Source organism: Mustela nigripes, chromosome 4, assembly GCF_022355385.1.
Source record: "Mustela nigripes isolate SB6536 chromosome 4, MUSNIG.SB6536, whole genome shotgun sequence".
Lineage (NCBI taxonomy): Eukaryota > Metazoa > Chordata > Mammalia > Carnivora > Mustelidae > Mustela > Mustela nigripes.
Window position 1 is genome coordinate 1,437,803 of NC_081560.1, and position 18,555 is coordinate 1,456,357.

At 49.5% G+C, this 18,555-nt stretch overlaps 1 protein-coding gene across 2 annotated transcripts in view; it reads right to left on the reverse strand.

Moving 5' to 3' along the window:
• Positions 1 to 18,427, reverse strand: part of UBE3C (ubiquitin protein ligase E3C) — a 110,510-nt gene extending 92,083 nt beyond the window's left edge. For both annotated transcript variants that reach the window (XM_059396003.1, XM_059396004.1), the window contains exon 1: positions 18,044 to 18,427. In XM_059396003.1, coding sequence (XP_059251986.1) covers positions 18,044 to 18,109 — 66 coding nt within the window. In that variant the 5' untranslated portion in view covers positions 18,110 to 18,427. The remainder of the gene's footprint in view (positions 1 to 18,043) is intronic.
• Between the last annotated feature and the right edge of the window lie 128 nt (positions 18,428 to 18,555).

Consider the following 18,555-nt stretch of genomic DNA (forward strand, 5'->3'; position numbering starts at 1 on the left):
GCTCCTCCCACAAGCCAAGTTCAAACCGCACAAGTGTCAACGCGGCAGGTCTGCATTTAGGTGCTAACGAAGGCTCCATCTAGGACTCCATCGCTTACAGACAGAACCCAGTGTCTGCTGAAAGAGAAAAACACGTTTGACCTCAGTGCACCGGCAGAGAGGAAAGAGTAAAGGTAAGTGAACTGTGTTTTTTCTCCTTTAATGAACTATAAATTCCTTCAGAATCACGGCCTATGTCTGTCTTTATAATCCTGACACTTAGCATTGTGCATCATGGTATGATTGAAGGATATAATTTAGAAAGGATAAAGGTACAACCAGGAAATCTGAAGCTTGAAAGATTTTAAAGTTGAAAAAAAAAAGTCATGGTAAGAGGCAAGAATGTAAAATCACTTATCTACTGAGGCAGACATTAGAAAGACCTACATCTTCCCACGGACAGTTAGTGCCACCAAAATCAGAATACCGGCCAGACAAATCTAAATCCAATCAATAATTCCAATGTTCTAAACTCCCTCAGGAAGTCGACAGATAATTCAAAAATGTTCTAAGTGCTCTTACAAATCTCATCGTGACCCTTCAATATGTTGCTGAGCCCAATTCCCAGTTCTCCCGGGAAGAGTGGCTGCTGAGATGGGACAGGCCAGCCCCCACTGGTGTCTGCTCGGCTTACGTTCCGGATTATTCTGCGGGCTCAGGCAGAATTTTGCCTCGAGGATCTTTCTCAGACTTCTTTCCAGGGGTGGGTTTAGCGTGTCAAGAAGAGCAGCCTGGCGGTTGGGGGCTGGCCTGTCCGTCTCCGCAGCCACTCTTCCCGGGAGGAACTGGGAATTGGGCTCAGCAACATACTGAAGGGTCACGATGAGATCTGTAAAGCACTTAGAACATCTTTGAATGTGACTGCAAAGCGGGGAAAGCAACCCCACCCTGTCCGTGTCCTGCAGTAACAAGGCACCGAGGACCGCAGGTCAAGGTGGGAACGACGGAGGACCACTATCTTGATGCACCTGGACAGAGGGAGGAGCAAGCAGGGTGACTCCCAGGCTTGGAGTCCTCCCTCCCCTGCCCGGCCAACACCCGCGTCTCAGAGGCAGCCCTGCCAACACCCGCGTCTCAGAGGCAGCCCTGCCACCTTCACAGGGTTCACCACAGCCACACCCCCTGGGCTGTTCTTCGCTTCATATCGCTCTTTAAACTGAGTTTTAAAACTTTTTACTTTGAATGAATTTCAGACAAAGTTGGAGAAAGGATACAGTGCGTTTCCTCATCGCCTCTCTCTCGGACCCCACTGCCCCCTCCACAACCAGAACGCAACCGGCAAGAGCAAGAGATCAAGAAGGGCGTGGCGTCGCGACGAACGACAGACTGTACTGCAAGTGCGCCAAGTTCTATAGAACAATCTTCCCCTGCTCTAGGGTCCCATCCAGGATCCCACACTGCATTTCATCACTAGTTCTTCCTACTCTGCACCAATCTGTAACAGTTCCTCTACCTTTGTCCTCTATATCCTGGACTCTGCTCCTTGATGTGGGTTTTTCCGATATTCTCCTACGACCGGAGTGAGGTTACGCCACGACAGTAGTGAACGTTAATGGATATGGTAAAGTGCGCACCTGGGTCTCCATACTTACACAAATGACCAAATGTATACACGAGAGAGGAGAAAAATCTCTTCTCACAGAATTGTTAGTAAATGCAGACAGAAAGAGGGGAGCAGTCGCCGAACACCTCGCAGCGGCCACGGTGCGGACACGCGCTGAGACCAGTGGGCAGAGCTCGAGAATAAACAGGATTCACCCGACCTCCACGTGCCACCTCAAGAGCTTTACCAGCTACTCAGGGAAAGACAGTGGGGGCAGCGGGGAGCCCTGCACACACCAGGCCGGGGACCAGCAATCAGGCACAAGGACGTTACACACCCCTACAGCGTTATTCTCCTAAGTACGAGGTACTCCTGAAAAGAAACACAATGAAAACAAAACTGCATTGTTACATTTTAAATTAAATTAAAAAATAAACACTAAGTTACAAGAAAAACCTAACAAATTTATTTATGAAAAGCCCTATCGGAAACGAGGCCCCTCAAAGCAAAAGAACGGTTTGTCATCACGACAGAGGAGACCAGTGCCACGTGAAGTGTAAGAGGAGGCTAAGTCTATAATTTTATTTTTTAATTTTGACATTGGACAACACAGAGAATACTAACATGTTTATTATTCATCAGGCAAAGGCTATTTGACAGAATTCCTAACCAGAACACCAAGTGTGACTCTGGTTCAACAAACTTTACTTTCAAGAAAGCCTCCAGGGCCCAATCTTCTGAACATGCGCTTTTATTTAGTATTATTCTCCTGATGGTTCTTTAAAAGGGGGTCTGGCTCGCATCTACCCACTTGCCAGGCTCCTGGAGGCCATCACTCTGAACTTTGTACATATGGCATTCAGAAGACTTTTTCTTTTTTCTTTAAATTTTATTTACTTATTTGACAGACAGAGATCACAAGCAGGCAGAGAGGCAGGAGAGAGAGAGAGAGGAGGAAGCATGCTCCCCACTGAGCAGAGAGCCCGACGCGGGACTCAATTCCAGGACCCCGGGACCACCACCTGAGCCGAAGACTGAGCCACCCAGGTGCCCCACAGAAGACTTTTTCGAGCTCTTCTCAATTCTTTCCACCACAGTCAAAGTGTACTTCCCATGGCTTCCAGTAAAAAAAAGGTTTACGCCACAAAGACCCGAATTCCTCTTGACGTGATGACAGGGACTTGAGACCTTTCTGCTCTCAATTCGGGAGGAAGCAGGTGCTTAGAGTCACTGCTCAGATTGTCCCAAAGCAGAGGAGTCACACGGCACAGGCCAATGGACCGCCATTCTACTGGGGACTGGGGACTGCTCTTCAGCACCGGAGCCGAACAAGACTGCCGTCTGGATAGGAAAGGGTCCAGTTTCCAGGGCTGGAACACGCTGGATCAAACCTCCTACTCAACCAACGTGGCGTTCCGTACCAACTCCGCTCTTCTCACAACATCACACCTGAAGTCTGCGTTAGTGTGTCATGAAGTCATCAACAGAATTTAAAAGGTTTCCTCTCGTCTGGGAATTAGACAAGAAAGTCTTCGTGGACGTGTTTATTCACTTGTGGCTGGCAAACCGCGAAGGCCGTGCTGGTTTCAGAACGTCAGTGAGCGTCCGGCAGAGCGGCAGGCGGCATCTGCCCGGTCCTCCCTGGCAGGCCAGCAACCCGCCTGGCTCGCTCCCGAGCCGACACATAGCTAACTCACTGGACAAAGGAATCTCGTCAACTATGTTCTTTGTTTTGTTACTTACTGATCACCACTCTGACTCATAACTTTTTGTGTATTTTGCCAATTAGCAGCTCTAGCCTTTGCAATGAGGCACAGTATCCCAGACGAAGTGTTCTCAACTTTTCATTTTAACTCAGCATCACATTCTGTACTGACTTCTGGGCTATTTAGAAATTGTTCCTGTTTATTCCGGAAAGTTGAACGGGTTGGGGGTGGTGCCTTATGGTTTCACAATGAAGCCTGAGCACGGTGGTTCCAGGCGAGGTCTGGCTCATAATGGGGCAAAGGGTCTCTCTCAGCCAGTTCCTGAAAAACCATGGTTCAAAAATCTTTCCTAAGATCTTACTTACTTATTTGACAGAAAGCCCGCGTGAGCACAAGCAGGGGCAGTGGAAGGGGAAGCAGGCTCCCACTGAACAGGGAGCCCAACATGGGGCTCGATCCCAGGACCTGCGCCGAAGGCAGACACTTAACTGAATGAGCAACCTGGGCGTCCCTCAAAAATCTTTATCGTATTTGTTTGTGTTTCTTATGCAGGCTGTAAGTTTATAAGACTAAATAGCTAGTTCCAGCAGGTTATTAATGTGGCCCTTATTATAAATGAAGACATGATGAAGATCATAACTATCTTTAGTGCCTTAGTTTCTAAGACAATCTTTACCTTCAGGCTTTAAAAATGACTCGTCTTCAATTGTTGTAAGACATTCTAACGCATGCACGTCAGGCACAGCAGTCAGGCAGGAAAAGATAAGGCACAGGCGTGATCCTGATTTGCTACACCCGTACCTACATGTAGCTCACACTAGTCGTCCATAATCATCAACTTCCAAAAGTGAAATTTCATTATGCTGCTAGAAAAAGAAACAAACTGCGACAGAGCCCAAGGTGAGTCCGCACACAGAAACGCGCGCTGACAACACCGACGGCACACACAGCCCCGCCGCGGACGCGCGTTCCCAAACTGCAGCCACCGAACGCGGACGTGTCACCGGCAAGCCGGGTTTACCACGAAGCTTCCGAACTCCAACCTCGCCATGAGCTGGCATTTCAGAGAAATCACAGGCTCGGCTCCCCAGTCATCTGTTTCTATTGGACACTGAAACAAACACCGCTAAGTTCTAAAATGCTCCTTCACACGCCACCTAAATCGTCACACACTTTAGGACGAACAGTGGCCCATACTAACGGGCTGAAGCACGAACAGACAAGTCAACGCCTGATGGCCCCGGGGAAGACTCACACGGACACAGATGCAGCGCGTGACAAAGGAGGCATTTCAAATGTAAACAGGAAGTGTACTCTTCAACAAATATGAGAGGAAAAGCTGTGTGACCTAAGTAAATGACAATGTAGCTCTAGTCTTCACACCAAGAGATCCCTGACTGACATAAGATCCGTGTGTGCGTGCACGTGTGTACAAAGCACCATAAAAATATGTGAAGACAATAGGAGAATTAAACACTCCCACGTGGACTATGACTTTCCCTAAGAAAGAAATATCACTCTTTAAGTCTTGTTACTATTTGCCATCAGTTATTTAAAAATAAATTTGAGGGGCACCTGGGTGGCTCAGTGGGTTAAAGCCTCTGCCTCTGGCTCAGGTCATGGTCTCAGGGTCCTGGGATCGAGCCCTGCATCGGGCTCTCTGCTCAGCGGGGAGCCTGCTTCCCCTACCCTCCCCCTGCCTCTCTGCCTACTTGTGATCTCTGTCAAATAAATAAATAAAATCTTAAAAAAATAAATAAATAAATTTGAGTACATCAAAGTTAGAACTTTCTACACAGAACAATATAACACAGGCTAATAAGATGACAAAATGGGAATAAATATTTGTAACACTGCAATACCAACTGTTTGTAACACTGCAACACCAGCTGTTTGTAAAAGCTCTCCAAAATAATTTAAAGAGATCTACAATCAAATAGAAAAATTAGCAGAAGCTATACCCAGTGCAGAGGAAAAGAACAATCTTTTAAACATAAGAACTTCATTTTTACTCATCTGAGGAAAGCATGCAGCTTGTGTAATGAAATAGGCTTTTTAACCCGTTTGGCAAACTCAGCATGCTGCGAGTTACAGAGGACAGTAGCTACTCCCATTCGCTGAGAAAGCTGCCTTAGCAATCTAGAATCTATTACAATTCAAAATGTGCATAGCCTTTGACCTAGCACTTCTAGAAATTTAACCTATACATATTAAAGGCACATATGCAAGGATTTGTACTGCAAAACACGGACAGCAAATGGCCATTAAAATACACGACTGCTAGGTTACAAAATGTTCATCATGCCGACGACCACCAGCGTTTTCAATGAATGCGGTGCCTCCACCTGCACCGAACCGCAACCATCTCCAGAAGCGTTCTCGGGGGTAAGTGCCGTCTAATGGGCTCCCCCGGGTGCTCGTGCGACAGAAGGGGCCCCTGACGACTCCGCGGGCACAGACTAGCCGAGAGGACAGGGCAGAACCTGGGACACAGTATGGCTGTGTGGATCAGGGACAGAGAGGGAGGGCTGGGGTGAAAGGGGGGAGACGCGATCATTTGGCATCGTTACTTTCGATTGCCCCAGTTACAGCCCCTGCCCGCGGAATGCTTCGCTCTTCTGGAATAACAAGCAAATGAAGCTATGGGAGAAGGTTTTTAAAGGAGCTAAATGTGGCCAAGAGTGAGTTCTAGATGAGGTGCTGGGGGGAAGAACAACGAAGTACCTGCCAAAGAACATTCGGATTTTGATTCTTAACGAGTTTTTGGTTCCAGTTTATTACACGTACAACGGAAAACATTTCACGTTCTACACTCCACAGGCCTGGATATGTTAGGAATTCTGAGGGCAGTTATGTGCCAGTTTCATAAACACTCTCATCAGATGCTTTTAGAATAACCAAGCCTGTTCTCTGCAGACGTACGTGTTACTTTCAGGGCTAATCTCACCTCCACAGCCGGGACGCCGCATCTTCTCATCGATATGTAAACAGGAGCAAATGACACCAGGCGTCTCTATCTGGCCTTTGAGCTTGAGGCACTTTATCTTATCTTCTCTGAAAATTAAATATGGCCAAACTTCAAAAATACCGTTAACAAAGATGTTTTTAAATGGGAAAAAGTGCTTTTCTCAAATGCAGACACATTTTGTAGTAACAAAATGAGGCTTTTAAAAGTGCAAGTCATAAATAGTTTAAATCAGATTTCATTAATTATCAGAATAAAAAAAAATTACAGCCACTGAAGTCAGAGTGCGTTTATAAGATATGACTTCCATACTCCAAATGCTCAGATGGGCTAACCATTTATAAAAAGAACATTAGCATGCTTGTTAATATCTTAACTTCTAAAAACAACAAAGTTTCCTTCGTTTTGCTATTGGGTTATCTCCCTTTAGCAATTTACCCCATTTAACAGTGTAAACAGAATAATCAGCCTCACACCTGTGTTGAGTCAGTATTTTCCCACTGGTGCGCTGACAAAACAGGAGCAGTCTGAAACAATACAAAGACTCATCAAGTAAGACACTTCCTTTTGAGTTAATTAAAATGTTAAATGTTACCAAAAGTATTATTTGTGAATAATACACCATCTATGATGTGGGTTTTTCCTAAGAACCTCCATGAAAATATAAGAGCACTTCATGCAACGAATATTTAAAGGTGCATCAACCACAGTAACTGATGACTATCATGTCCATGAAACCGAATGCACAATACGATTCCTAATTCGAAACATACATAGAAAAAGACTAGAAAAAAATTTACCCATGTAGTAGCAGTGTTTTATTTTTAAACGGAGGGTGGGTTCCAAAGAGGTAGTTTTTCTTCATTTCAGTATATTTTAAATGTTCTACAATAAACATTATAATCAGAAAAGAACTCACTTTAAAATAAAGTATCCAACGCAAAATGAAATTGCTTAATCCCATTACAATAAATTCTGAAAGATGTTCTTTTCTTACATAAGAGCTGGATGGTAAATATGGCACCATTTCAATAGCAAAACCCTGGAGATAAACTACACATACACATGCAGACACGTAGACAGACACACACATAAACGGGAAAGAGGTTCCACGACACAGACCGCGTAGGGGAATGTCGTGCACCTGTGGAAACAGGACTACAATGACCAAAAGAGCCATCACTAAGACACAACGCCAAGGAGAAGAACAGTGTGTCGCTCGCTTTTACTGAAGAAGTGAGGGGGCATGTTTATTTGTTTAGACTAGTTTTGAGCAGACACTGAAGACACTGGTCCTCGTGGGGAAATCCGGAATCTCTGTGAGAGGAAGGTGTCATTGTAAGCCCTTTAGATGGATTTCACTTTTCACAATTTTTAAAAAAAAACTGAATATTGTTTCAAAGGCCCCAGCCTGGAGACTGGAAATGGAAACATTATTAAAGTGAGGAAGAGGAGTAATAATTCAGTCTGACTTTCTCATTACCAAGAATTACGACTTTCGTATTACAAGATGTGAAACAGAGGAGCCCAGAGAGGATGAGCAACTCTATCGCAGCTGGTTATGGAGACAAACCTTTCTTCCGGTTTCCTCTGCACTTTCAGCAATTTCACATTTTGTAGTGAAGATGTGATATGAATCGTGCTGCTTGCCAGCGCACTGGAGTTTACTCAAGTTCCTTCAAAACATTAGAGCATTAAAGCTTCATCCTAAGGAAAATTAGTTCAAAAAGAAGTAGGATTTTCTCAGGGCTCCCCTTCTCAGGGACTGCAGGCCGCGTTCCGCAACTTCCCCTGCAGTTGAAGGAGGTTGTGAGCAAAGCGGGAGGCAGACGCAAGACACGGAGGCCACAGGACACCGCCGAGCAACGCAGAAGACAGACCAGGGCCGCTGGGCTCTGATCTCTCCCTCAGAAAGATGTGGCAGGAAGTGCACATGCCTCCAGGAGCCACGAAGAAATGAGAGGGCAGGACAAGCCAAACGCCCCGCGGGAGGACAAAGACAGAGGACACCGCGGAGGTCACTGCGGCCAGGAAAGGGAGAAAAGGGACTCCCTGGAGACAAACCCGTCCTCAGGGCCTGACAGCAAGGCGAGGATGTGCAGGCAGCACTTACCACCCCGCCCCGGAAGAGACATCAGTACAATTTCTTCTAGAAAACAAAGTGCATCTAAAACCTTTACAAAGTGCATACTGTGACCAAGCAATGCAACTTCTTCAATTTGTCCTAAAAAATAATGATCAATTGTTGATTCTAAAAATGTTACAATAAAGAAACCCTAAAATCCAAAAAAAGCATAAACATATACTTTATACAAAGTTCATGCAATGAGCATGTATAGTAATTTTTAAAAACTGAACAGAATTTTAATTTTATTTTTTAATTTTTTAAAAATATTATTTATTTATTTATTTGACAGACAGAGATCACAAGTAGGCAGAGAGACTGACAGAGAGAGGAAGGGAAGCAGACTCCCCGCAGAGCAGAGAACAGGGCTCAATCCCAGGACCCTGGGACCATGACCTGAACCGAAGGCAGAGGCTTTAATCATCTGAGCCACCCAGGTGCCCCCAGAATTTTAATTTTAGAAAACAGACTGAATGACTTGACTCAGCTTTGGGATAACACAGAGTCAGATACAAGATAGAGAGGAATGGCTAGAGCAAAAAAAAAACAAAAACAAAAACACGCCTCAGAATCAAGCCCCATACAAAGGCATGGGGTCCTCCCATGAGCCCAACTCACACACCGCCTCTGCTCATTCCCTCGGGGATGAGTGCCGTCCGATGCGTGGCCACCCACACCGGGACATCCGTGCAGGCTTTCTTTCTATCTTTCTTTCTTTTTTAAATTTATTTGACAGAGAGATCACAAGTAGGCAGAGAGGCAGACAAAGAGAGGGGGGAAGTAGGCTCCCCGCTGAGCAGAGAGCCCGATGTGGGGCTCGATCCCAGGACCCTGAGATCATGACCTGAGCTGAAGGCAGCAGCCTAACCCACTGAGCCACCCAGGTGCTCCCCGTGCAGGCTTTCTGACTGCATGCCCCTTTTCTGCTCTTTCTGTAAATGCCGGCATCCCTCTCAGAGTTCTGTTCCGAGACTACAAGTCTCCTCAGAGGGACACCAGCCCGAGGATCCCGGTGCGTCTCACGGCTTCAGTCACGTACGGATGGTCCCCGGGCTCTACCCAGAGGTCCCGACCAGTGCGTGCACAGCCTCACCTTGCACGGGCCCCCGGAAAAGAACATCGTCTTGGTTCCTGGAGTCACCACCCACTCTGGTAATCCCAGAGAAACACCCAAGGTGACCCTCCCACGGCACAGCTCCTCAATTCTGCCTCCTCAACGGCCCTTGAACTCCCCTCCACCCGGAGCCCACCGCTTTGCTCTGGGCCCTCACTACTCTGCTGCAAACTCTGGCTGCCTCTCCCTTGGTTTCCAACCACCTGTGCTGCCCCACACTCACGTCTCCCAAAACCTCACTTCCCTGCTTAGAGTCCTTCACTGGCTCCCCAAAGTGCCTGGATGTGCTGAGTGTGGCCCCCGGAACCCTTTATGACCTGCCCCCGAAGGCCTCTCCCAGCCTTCTCTTCTCCTACCCTGATCCAGCCGCGCAGAACGGGGCGCAGGGGATGCCCGCCCCCCACGGCCGGACTCCCCTCTCCGCGCAGGTCCGTCTCACCGACGGCAACGATACTCCCACATCAACAGTAGCAAGAAAGCCAGCCCGGCACACAGAAGCCTATGGCACTAGCCTTATACCACTTGCCTGGGGTTCTGGAAACAGGACACAGACAGGACTAGAAGGAAAGGAAAACAAGCGTCCTCCTCTCATGGCCGTAGTGGACAGTCCAAATGCTCCCCCCGACCAAAACCGCACCATGACAGTCTCCTTCTTCACGCACCTCTTCCACATCCACACGTCTGCCGCCTGCCCTACAGCTGTCACGGTGCCAACCCAAAGACACTCATCCCCAAATTATCCACTCCCCCTGGCCCTGCTATATATCCCGTCTTCTCCCCAAGGGTGGTCGGATTGACCTAAGTAAATTCAAATGGCTGCAAATAAATGACATCTGTGTAAGTTTCCAAGGCACAGAGCTACAAAGTTGTCTCCAAGTCAACTAAGTTTCATCAAAATGTCTACCGAGAAGTTATTTGGTCGGCACCTTTTGCTCTGCAACTGTTTCATTATTTCCGTAACAGTTACACAGCTAATAACTACTGGCTCCATGCAGTAGGAGAAAAGGAAAGCCATAATATTGAAATCTTAATAGGTTAAGACAGAAAAATAACATACAAAAGTCATGTTAGGATTAGCATTTACAACTTGGCTAAAACTGATACCCCTCCTGTGGTGGCTTTAGAATATTTTCACAAATTTGGGAGCACGTGGGGGGCTCAGGCAGTTGAGGCTCCAACTCTTGATTTCAGCTGAGGTCATGACCACAGGGTTGTGAGATCCAGTCCTGTGTCAGCCTCTGCACTCAATGGGAGTCTGCTTGGGATTCTCCCTCCCCCTCTGCGCCTCCCCCTGCTGTGCACACGCACGCACTCTCTCTCTCTCACAATAAATAAAATACATTTTTTTAAAAAGAATATTCCCACAAATTCTTTGATGCTGCTTCCCGTTAAGACGTGCAGCTTGACCCACACTCGCCTTGAGTGTGGACTGGATGGGCAAAGAGAACAGGACCAACGTGAACGTGACCTTCAGGACTGCCCCGTACAGGCGCGCCGCCTTCTCTGCGCCCTCTCACCTCACAAGCCATGTCATGAGGACACGAGCAGCCCTCAGGAGAGTGCAGGCGGCGGGAAGCTGACTGCCCCCCCACGCCCCAGCACTGACTTCCAGGTACGTGGACAAGGGAGCCCGCTGTGAGTCCCGCTGTGAGTCCCGCAGCTTTAGGCTCCTGAGCCTCTGCGAGATCCTGAGCCGCCAGCACCGCCCCGGCTGCTCTCGGACACCTGCCCCACAAAGCTGAGTGACGAGAAGGGAATGCTTCAAGACACTGTCACCCTGGAATAGAGAACACGTCCTTCGTTTCCTGGAGACTCAGAAAGTGGTAAGTAGATATCATGACTATCTTGTTTTGTTTTTAAAGATTTTTAGTAATCTCTACACCCAACGTGGTGACTGGGCGCCTGGGGGGCTCAGTCTGTGAAGCGTCTGCCTTCAGCTCAGGTCATGATCCTGGGGTCCTGGGATCGAGCCCCACGTCGGGCTCCTTGCTCAGTGGGGAGTCTGCCTCTACCCCACTCACGCTCTCTCAGAAGAACAGAAATCATTAAACAAACAAACACAAAGTCACATGCTCTCCTCAGCGAGCCAGCCAGACACCCCAATGTCACGACTGTTTAGGTTACTGTCATTTAAATGCTCACTGCAGCACTGTTTTGTAATCTGCTATTTCCATAAACAATGAATCATTTTAATAAATAGGACATTAAAGTACAGATATTAATAAGCAAACATCACGACCATGTTAATGGTTGTACAGTGTTCCATTACGTTGTTAAGTGACCATTTGCTTAACGAATTTCCTATTGTTAGATATTTACATTGTTTTAAGTTTTTAATATGGTGAATATCACCACAGTCATCATTTTTTCCCAACATCTTTCCTATGCACCTGTCAAATTAGATCCTTAGGATGAATTTCTAAATTCATTAGAATTACTGGATTAGAGGGGATGTACCTTGTTGAGATTTCTGAAGCTAAACGGTACCACCCACCCCCCAGCAAGTAGGTCGTGCGGATCTACCCCATAAGGCCTGTCTTTAACCTGCTTACCACGGAACGCAAGGGCTATAGGGAGACAAGCCAACAGAATAAGCTCCCGCTCCTGCCTTCCTGTTGACAGTGTAAGTAAAGGAAAGCGTGAAGAGACTGAGGCAGGAGAGCAGGAACGAGTAGAAGCAGCTACTCTTACGGTAGCATAAAAAAAGGTCACTGCCAAAGAATAAGATGTCCAACTTCCAAACTCCGTCTGCATTCGCTAAGTTACAAGAATAAAAGTAAAGTCCCCAGAGAGAACTTACTCCTGCTTCTGCAAGAAATTCTTCTGTGGCTCCCGTGTGCTCTTGTGACACCTCCTATGTGCTCCCTTAGCTAAGAGACTCAGTGGGCAAGGAGGTCCCTAGGCTTTAAAAGCAGCTGAAGTGTGCCCAGCCAGGCAGGGACTGGTGAGGCAAGCCAGGTACCTAGGGGACAAGATGTAAGCAGCTGCCTGCAGTGCTGCCGCGGGGCCAGCCTCGAAAGTGAGGCTGCCCGGAGCCCTGCAGTTGTCCAACCTGAGCGAGTCCCTCCTAGAAATTCTGGGTCCTAGCTGCCTCGCCTGCTTCACCCCAGGCCCTGATTACAAGTACAAGGGGAACTAGACAAAAGTCTCAGCCCTTCTCTTCCGCCTGATCTCCCTAAGAACCAGATCAAGAATTCCTAACCTTACCTGCTATGGGGAACTACAGTTTTTTGGCCCCATATATGAAGGCTACCAACAGTTATGTTCAAGAGAACGGAAGTGGTACTGCTCAATGAAACAGTGATGTAATAATACCAGTCCTGACAATAAATTAACATAAATCTGATCTCAGAAAAATGTTTACTTTACTTAATGACAGAGCCACAAGAGTTTTATTTTCCACTGCAATATACACAGAGTAGCGTGACAACACATATACCAAGTGCCAACTTAAAAATAAAAAACAAGGAAAGCTGCCTTATGGCTCAGTTGGTTAAATATCCAACTTGATCTGAGCTCAGGTCTTGATCTCAGGGTTGTGAGTTCAAGCCCTGCATTGGGTTCCACACTGGGCATGGAGGCCACTTTAAAAAAACTAATTTAAGGGGCGCCTGGGTGGCTCAGTGGGTTAAGCCTCTGCCTTTGGCTCGGGTCATGATCTCAGGGTCCTGGGATCGAGCCCCACATCCGGCTCTCTGCTTCCCTCTCTCTGCCTGCTTCTCTGCCTGCTTGTGATCGCTGTCAAATGAATGAATAAATAAGTAATTTAAAAAAAATTAATTTAAAAAAATTATAAAATAATTAAAAAACCCCCAAATAACCCAGTTAAAAATGGGCAAAAGGTGACACATACAGATGACAAATAAGCCTATGAAAAGACACTCTACATCATGTGTCATCAAGAAAATGCAAATTAAAACGAGCTCCTCCTACACACCTATTCGAAGGACCAAAATCCAGAGCACTGACGACACCAAATGCTGGAGGGGCTGTGGAGCAACAGGAACTCTCATTCATTGCTGGCGGCGGTGAAAACAGGACAGCCACTCTGGAAGGCAGTTCTGCGGTTTTGTTTTGTTTTTAAAGATTTATTTATTTGGGAGAGAGAGGGCACATACATGGGCAGAGGGGCAGAGAGAGAGGTCGGGAGAGAAGCAGACTCCGCACTGAGCGAAGGCTCCCCCACGGGATGCTGAGATCTCGACCTGAGCAGAAACCAAGAGCTGGACACGGAACCAACCAAGCCACCAGGCGCCCTAGTTCTAATCTCCTTATACAACCAAACACTCCTACCACAGGATGCAGGGAGTGTGGGGGAGCATGAGTAAGTAAAGGAGGGTGGATTTTTAGGGCAATTAGCTATTCTGTATGATACTCTGAGGGTGGATAATATGTCATTATACATTTGCCAAAAACCACAGAAAATACAACCACAAAGAGTGAACGTTAATGTATCAATACTGGTTTATCAATTATGACAAATGGCCCACACTAAACCAAGATGCTCATAACTGGGGAAACGCGAGGTGGAGGAGAGGGCACGAAGGGAACTCTGTACCGTCTGCCTGACTTTCTTCTATAAAGCTCTAAAAAATAAAGTCCTATTTTTTTTTAAGCAGTGGACAAAAATTAAAGAAATATTATTTCTACTGCCACTCTTCCTCTACTGTCTACGCAAAGTTGGGCAAGAAATTTTAATTTTCTTTCTCCTATCTATGAGCTTTTCCAGGGACACCTGGGTGGCTCTCAGTTAAGCATCTTCCTTCAGCTCAGGTCATGATCCCAGGGTCCTGGGGTGGAGGTCCCCATTGGGCTCTCTGCTCAGTGGGGTGTCTGCTTCTCCCTCTGGCTGCTGCTCCCCCTGCTCGTGTCCATGCGCTCGCGCGCTCTCTCTCTGCCAAATAAATTAATAAAATCCTAAAAAAGATTAACTTTTTATAAGCACATGCATTTCTTCCCTGTAAATCTCAAAAACTTTCTGTCTTCTGCTCACACCTAATTCTTCCCATTGGCCTTCCCCAGCACTCTGAGCTCCACAACTCCTCCCTCCTCTGCCTGCTCCTGCCCCAGCCTGTAACTTGCTCAACTTTATCCCTCCCTCCCCTCAAAATGAAAACCTTCATTAGCCCCTGAATGTAACCTTCTTCAAGTCCTTTTCAAAAAAGATCTACCTACTTTCTGACTTCCCATTCACTCCCTGATGTACTGCAAACTGACTTACAAGTCCTATGACCCTGGACTATTATCCCCCTAAAGTCATGTGGGCTTCATACTTGTTAGTGTTTCCTCACTGCACTCCTGCAGCACCTGGCACTGTGGTCTCCTCCCCCTCCCCACCCCAGCTCCACACCATGTATGATTCTTTCCTAAGTATTCTTCTCACTTATTAGATGTTATAATGCCCCACAAGCCATACCCCATCCCAGGCTCCAGGCCTTCCCCTCGGACTTCTATCCTGAATCACGTATCTGACAGTAGCTACCACATCTGCACACCTAGCTCAGATGTCCCTCAGTTCACACACGTACAATCAACAGCCTGCTACACATCTCTGCCCATGTCCACAGAAACCTAGACATTCCATTCAACAACCACTTGCCCCTCTTGGAGAATCCACTCCCTACTAATCACACAACTAGACTGCTCATTTAGTACCAAAGGTTCCAAACCCCCATCCCAGACTCAGCTCATCGGGTGGGAAGCTGACCCAGACCGATCGGATTTCCTCTCCTGAGAAAGGGAATTGTGATCCGACAATCTCGGCTGGACACCTCAACTAGGAAATCATACACTGCCGAGGTCATGTGTAAGGTCAAGGGAGAAAGCCAAGAATGAAGGAGGCAGTGTAGCCCAAGGAGAAAAACCAAGAGTAACCACCTTGGTGCTGACGACTTGGTATCTGGGTGTGTTTCTGTCCACACATTCTTTGAGACACCATCAAATTCTTCCCATACACTTTCCCCTACTAAGCAATTTTCAGTGGATTTCTATGCTTGTAATCGAATGGCAGCTAAGATATTCTTCTCTGCACTACAAGAAAGGAAATGAAAATACCGTCCACGAACTATGCCATGCCGCCAAGATGTACCCTGGTAACAGAAATACTAACAGAAGGAAACTGTGTGACTTGGAATCAGCGGAACCCAGTATGTACTTGACTCCAGGTACACCCTCCCACCACCTAGAATGCCTTCTTGTTTCCCACCAACCCTAACTCTGCATCTTTTAAGACTAAGCCCCAACCAACTCTACCCTTTCCTGGACCAGCCCCAGCAGAAATCCAGAACATAGTAACTACTCTCTACTGTTATTTGACTTCTAATTGTTTAAATCTTAACTGTCCAACAAGACCATAATGAGGGCATGGAATTTTCCTTATTATGTTTCAGATGCTGCACAGAACCTTTACAAATAAACACGAAAAACAGTCATTTAATTTGGAAAAAGAAAATATGTATTCAAAAGGTGGCACTATTCAGTGTTCCACCAAGCTCAAGAAAGAAGGGAATCTTACAAACAATTCAATACGTGAAAGAAAACCGTTATAACCTTTTACCTTTTAAATAAGGAGAAAGAATCACATTGTAGCTTAAGAAAATTTAAAAAATATGCATTTGTAGGTGCCCAACACTTCTGCCCAGAAACAAAATTAAACCTGTAACACGATGAAACTACATCCCCACCAGAATTGCCTAAATTAAGGACCAACAATAAGAAATGTTGAAAGGAAGTGCGGCCACCGATACCCTCAGACACCGCAGGTGCGTACACTAGAGCGAAGTGTGTGTATGACCCAGCACAGGGGCGGGTGTGTACCCTCAAGAAGACACCACAAAAACAGATCACACAATGCGACATAACGAGGAGAATGGACTCCACCTCTGGGACAGAATGCGGACCCCCAACGCAGAAACAAACTGTATGTGACCATCACATGAAGTTCAACAGGCAGAACTAAGTTACGGTAACAGAGATCACACAGCAACTATCTCGGGGAGAAGGAATATTGAATAGAAGGGAGCAGAAGGGAGCCTATGGAATGCTGGGAGTGTTACTTGATTGGGGGGGAGGGCGGTGGTCACGACGGTGCAGTCATTCCTAAAAATCCTCCCGGCTGAACCCGCAGTTGATTCCTCACCCCAATTCCAGGCCAGTGCACCCATCCTTAGCCACTGTGTGTTAAGTACTGTTGGCTCCTGAGTGCTACCTTCCCAGGATAACTGCCCTCAGCCAAGGGCCAGCAGTGCCAGAGTCCCACTGTCACCCCAGGGGTGGCCTGCAGCCATAGACCAACTGATACGGGGGGGGGGTGTTACAAAATTCTAGCCCCCTTAGCTCAAGAAGGGACGGTTCTGTGATGCCAGCCGTGGTCCCGGGTTCTTGGTGGGACTGAGCCGCAGCTAGACTCCAAGCAAGAAGACCCCTTTATCCCTGCCCCCTTCCCCCCGCCAGTGTCATGTGCACCAAGGTCACCTCCTCAAGCTCTTCTAGAGACATGACCTAAGACACATACAGCTGTTTAGTCTAAACTTCAACCAAAAAAAAGAAAAGGAAAGGAAACTGTTGTGCACGGCTGAACGCCAAGCCGCGCCATCTCCCCGCGGTGCCGATCAACAGGTAAGAGCTGCTGCGCGGAGCGGTGTCGCCCGTCGGGGCGACAGCACGCGAGCCGCGCATGCGGAGCGCTCCGGTTTCGGGGCGAAGCGGCGAGGAGCGGCCCGCAGCCCGCATGGGCAGCCCTCGTGAGCCCTCACCTGTCCGCTGCACCTGCGGGGAGCGCCGAGGGCACCTGCAGGGTTCGGGCGGCCCGACCGACCTCCGTCGCACTCTCCGGCCGGCCGCCTGCAGCCAACCGCTCGCGCGCACCCCAAGGCCCGACGACAACCGGGGCGGGGTGGGGGGTCTGCCCGCTCCGTGCCGGGGTCGCCGCCGGGACCGAGGAGCGCACCGCAGCGCCCAGCACGAAGCCAACAGGACGCCGCTCCGGGGACCGAGCATCGGCCGAGGACTCCGCGCCCACCCGGTCGTGCACGCCACGACCCGCGCGGGTCAGCGAGCGAAGAGGAGCGCCCCGCGCCGGAGACCCGTAAGCGCCCACGGACCAGGCCCGCCGCACGTTTCCGAACCCGCGGGGCGCCTCTACTTTCGGCCTCGAATCCCAGGCGGACGGAGAAGCAGCCGCGAGCCAGGCCGCCGTCGGGGCGAGCGCACGGGGCACCGCGGCGGCGCGAGGGACGGAGCATCGAGCCCCGGAGGACGGCGGCCGGGGACCCCGCGGTGTCCGGAGCGCCGGGCGCGTGGCCTGGAGGCGCCGGGTTCCCACGCGCGTCCGGCCCCGCGGCGCGGCCGCGGACACCGCCCGCCGCGCGGCCCCGGCCCGGGGAGCGGCCGCGGCCCCGCCGTCCGCAAACGCTTGCGGGGACCACCGCGGCCCCGGCCCCCGGCGCGGCGCGCACCCCCGCGGCCGCAGGAAGGGCAGCGGCCCCGCCCGCAGGGCAGCCCCCGCCCGGCCGCCCCCGGAGCCGCGGGCCCGCGCACAGGCCGCCCTCACCTTCCTGCTGGCGCCTCCGAGGGACACCTTGGGCCTCGTCTTGAAGTCCCCTTCGAAGCTGAACATCGTGACCGCCTATCCCATCTGGGAGGAGCCCCCGACCCTGACAGCAGCGGGGCGGGCGGGGCGGGCTCCCGGGGGAGGGGTCTCCGCGGGCGGGACGGGCCGCGCCGGGGGGCGACCCCGAGCCCCAGCCCGCCCTGAGTGGGAGGGGGGGGAGGCGGCACACAGCGGGGGCGGCTCCTCCGCACCTCCCCCCTCATCCACGCCTCCCCACTGCTCCGGCCGAGGCCGAGGGCGCCGGCAGGGCCGCGGACCCCGCACTTGCACCGAGAGCAGCCGCCGGGAGGAAAGATGGCCGCCGGCCGGGACTGCGTGCGCGGCCCCGCCTGCGCGCGCGCGCCCGACGCCGACGCCGACGCCCCGGCCCTGCAGCCCGCGGGCCGCAGCCTGCGCGCGCCCGCCATCGACGCCGCGGCGCTCCCCGGAGCCCGGCCGGCGTGCGCGCGCCC